Source organism: Panicum virgatum, chromosome 7K (assembly GCF_016808335.1).
Source record: "Panicum virgatum strain AP13 chromosome 7K, P.virgatum_v5, whole genome shotgun sequence".
Lineage (NCBI taxonomy): Eukaryota > Viridiplantae > Streptophyta > Magnoliopsida > Poales > Poaceae > Panicum > Panicum virgatum.
In genome coordinates this window covers 47,412,910-47,415,943 of record NC_053142.1, presented here as the reverse complement: position 1 = coordinate 47,415,943, position 3,034 = coordinate 47,412,910, and the positions used below count along the sequence as shown (strand labels likewise).

Sequence of the window (3,034 nt, the reverse complement as noted above, 5' to 3'; positions counted from 1 at the left end):
TATATATGTTGATGCGTTGGGTGTACAGCGAGGGCTAAGAGCCTTTGTTTGGCAACAAAATGGTATGGAATCTCCAGATGATATGGTAACGTATGCAATCTTTGGCTTTATTAGCCACTGGATGATATTTTTTTGCGAACGTGCCTGAGCACGAATTCATTAAGAGGAGAAGCCACTGGATGATATTACGACGCGGTATGTAGCTGTAGTGGCACTGGCAAGTCGCCCGCACTAAATGTTGTGGCTTGGTAATGCCAAATAAAGGAGTACATATTACAACATGGCTTTCATAAAAAAAAGATATGGGATTAGTTGCTTGAGATGAATAATAGGGCATAGTATATCCAACATGGTTTCTAGAAGGGAAAAAAAACACTCAATAAGTCGCATGGTCGTTTGTGGGATGAAAAATGGCATATGCTAAATAATTTTATTGAAAAATGGTATAAAATTATGTGATGGTTAAACGGGCATCTCAAAAGGTTCAATTAATGAAATGTGGCATTCCAATAATATTCCATGCCCTGCATGAATTTAAGAATAAGTGGAAAGCCGTGTTTAAATAAATTCAAACCCATGCTAGTACTCAATTAATAGCCAATTGATGAATATAAATTGCCAACCATTTGCCAACAATGCCAATAAATGGCGCAGTCCTTCACTAGCATATTCATTGACCTGACCCCGCCTCCCTGGCGAGCGGGGCCCAATTGTCGGCCAGGGCGGCGGCCTACGGGATATATATAGGCGTGCCAACCCCACCGCTTCTCCTGCAGTCTGCAGAGCAAACGCGCAAACGAGGAAGAGAGGTGCGCCATTGCCAACGACCGCCGCCGAGAAAGGAAACCAGTAGAGAGGCCAGGAGGCCCGCGTGGGGATGGCGGCGGACGTGAGCTCTGTGGCCAGGCTGCTCCGCGGAGAGGCGGGCAAGAAGGGCGGGCCGGAGATTGTGACGATGGATCTTCTGAGCAGCTGCGGCGGCGGCGGCGGCGCCGCGGAGGACGAGGTGGTCGACCTCGAGGTCTCGGTGCCCGCCGGGTTCGAGCGACGGCTTGACCTCCTGGTGAGTTGATTCTTTCCTCTTCATTCCTGGTTCGTATGTTCCGCCGCTCTACTGTTCTCAAGGGTTCATGTCGTCGTTGATGGATATCTGGATCAAGTTCTTGTTTTCAATCTGGTCGTGTTTTTTGCAAGGGGTAGAGACAGTCCAAATTCCCTATACCTCCGAACAGGAATTTTTTCGTTTGAGTTGTTGACATGAGATTATTTCCTTGGTTAATCATGCCTGGGAGATGCACTGATCAGTTTTCAGAATTTCTTCCGCGAAGCACTGAACCCGATCTTTGCTGATTTTCTTGCAGTCCGGCAGGACGTTCCTGACCCCTCGTCACCCGAGCGTCCTGGACGGTCACCAAGACCTCAACCTTCCTCCGCCGGCCGCGCCGGCGTCAGCGCCGCCAACGACCACGGCCGCGGTCTGCACCCTCGACATGGTCCGCTCCGCTCTGGTGCGTGCTGCCGCCGGGAGGACCGCCACCTCGCCGGCAACGTCGACCACATCGTCCGCGTCCACCTCATCGTCGTCTTCCTCCGCGGGAAAGCGCAACAGGTCGCCGCCGACCGCCGCGACCCCCGCGATGCGCGCAGCCGCGTGCCCATCCTGCCTCACCTACGTGCTCATCGCCGAGGAGGACCCCCGCTGCCCGCGTTGCGCGGCGAGGGTGCCACCACTCCGCGGGAAGTCCGCCGCCGATGACGACAGCAACGGCAAGAAGCCGAGGATCGACCTGAATGCGGCTGCCGATGAGACCGAGTGAATGGAGGAAGAGAGAAGCGGAAACTTAAAAGAAAAATAGAAATCGGAAAATGGAGATCTTTAGGCAGCATCTTGTCTGATAAGAATTTCCTGATTATAGTATATTAGGGGGTTCTATATTTGTAGAGTATGATCATAGGATCAAAACAGCTGGAGTAGAAGTTGGACTACTTCTCTCAATTTAGGCTGTTATTTAATTTCTTCGTTTTTGTTAAAGTCTTCATTATGTACAAAATAATAGTTGTCTCCATTTTTGTTGGTTTAGTAAAATGTTTTCATACTAGTTTGGATGCATGAAACAGTTTTTTTTTTTTGCGAATCACATTACGATACAAAACCGCATGGGCTTTAGAATTGTTTGCATTTGGAGAAGGGAAATCAATTTGGACTGAGTAATCCTATTAAATTACATGATAATTTTTGGATTTCTCACTTGTAGTAGATTGTCATCCCATCTATGATGCTACTACGCAATTACGAAACCTTGTTCCATATATCAATTTTATTAACCATTTTTTTGCGAACTCCAAAAAATTTGACATCGCTTTCCATATTTATTTTGTACCAAAATTTGTTCAGGTTATGGAGTAACGAAAGTATTTTCCATGACAAATCCACTCATACCATTTTCACGTGTCGAATCCAAACAGTTCTACTATGTGTATTTTTTGTCAAACTTTTTCTACTTTTCTTATTCATTTCACGTGCTTAAAACAAAGCCACTAACACACGACTTGAAAATTCTTTTTATTTTTCCAAAAGGAGGGAGGGTTTGGAAATTCTCTGGATCATCTTCCCAAAGCATACATGAATAATCTCAGCTTTCCACTCGGGCGGTTCGTTTTCATCCTTACTGTAAAGTTCAGTCAAACTTGCATTGTTGAGCGAATTGCATCTCAAAGAAAATTTGCCGCGACAAAAGATTAACCGATGAAATCAATGAATTTTTTAGAATCTCAAGTTGGGAATGGCGTCTCCCCTTGCGGCCTCGATCAATTTCAGTTTGAAAAACCCGGAGATCCAATGAGATATCCTCGTATATATCTTCATGGCGAGCGCATCACAAGGAAGCATTAATGCATGGGGATGGGAGGGCGCCACACATATCTCGCGCGCACAGCGGCGGCTCACGTGGCAGGAAAAGCAAAGGCGCGCAATTAACATGGTCATTAGCAGGCAAACCAGGCTAGCTCGGCGATCCATCTGGTTAGTTGCCGC

The 3,034-nt window shown here is 47.0% G+C and overlaps 1 protein-coding gene across 1 annotated transcript; it reads left to right on the top strand.

Moving 5' to 3' along the window:
* The first annotated feature begins 772 nt into the window (after positions 1–772).
* LOC120641793 lies at positions 773–2,110 on the top strand. The gene is made up of 2 exons (XM_039918025.1): positions 773–1,063; positions 1,362–2,110. The coding sequence occupies exons 1-2, from the start codon at positions 878–880 to the stop codon at positions 1,815–1,817; spliced, it is 642 nt and encodes a 213-aa protein (XP_039773959.1). The 5' UTR covers positions 773–877; the 3' UTR covers positions 1,818–2,110.
* The last annotated feature ends 924 nt before the right edge of the window (positions 2,111–3,034 follow it).

Bases quoted from the DNA above. Each gene is read 5' to 3' on its own strand.
- LOC120641793 (XM_039918025.1), top strand. From the start codon at position 878: ATGGCGGCGGACGTGAGCTCTGTGGCCAGGCTGCTCCGCGGAGAGGCG. The intron at 1,064-1,361 runs GTGAGTTGATTC...ATTTTCTTGCAG, and splicing joins AGCGACGGCTTGACCTCCTG to TCCGGCAGGACGTTCCTGAC.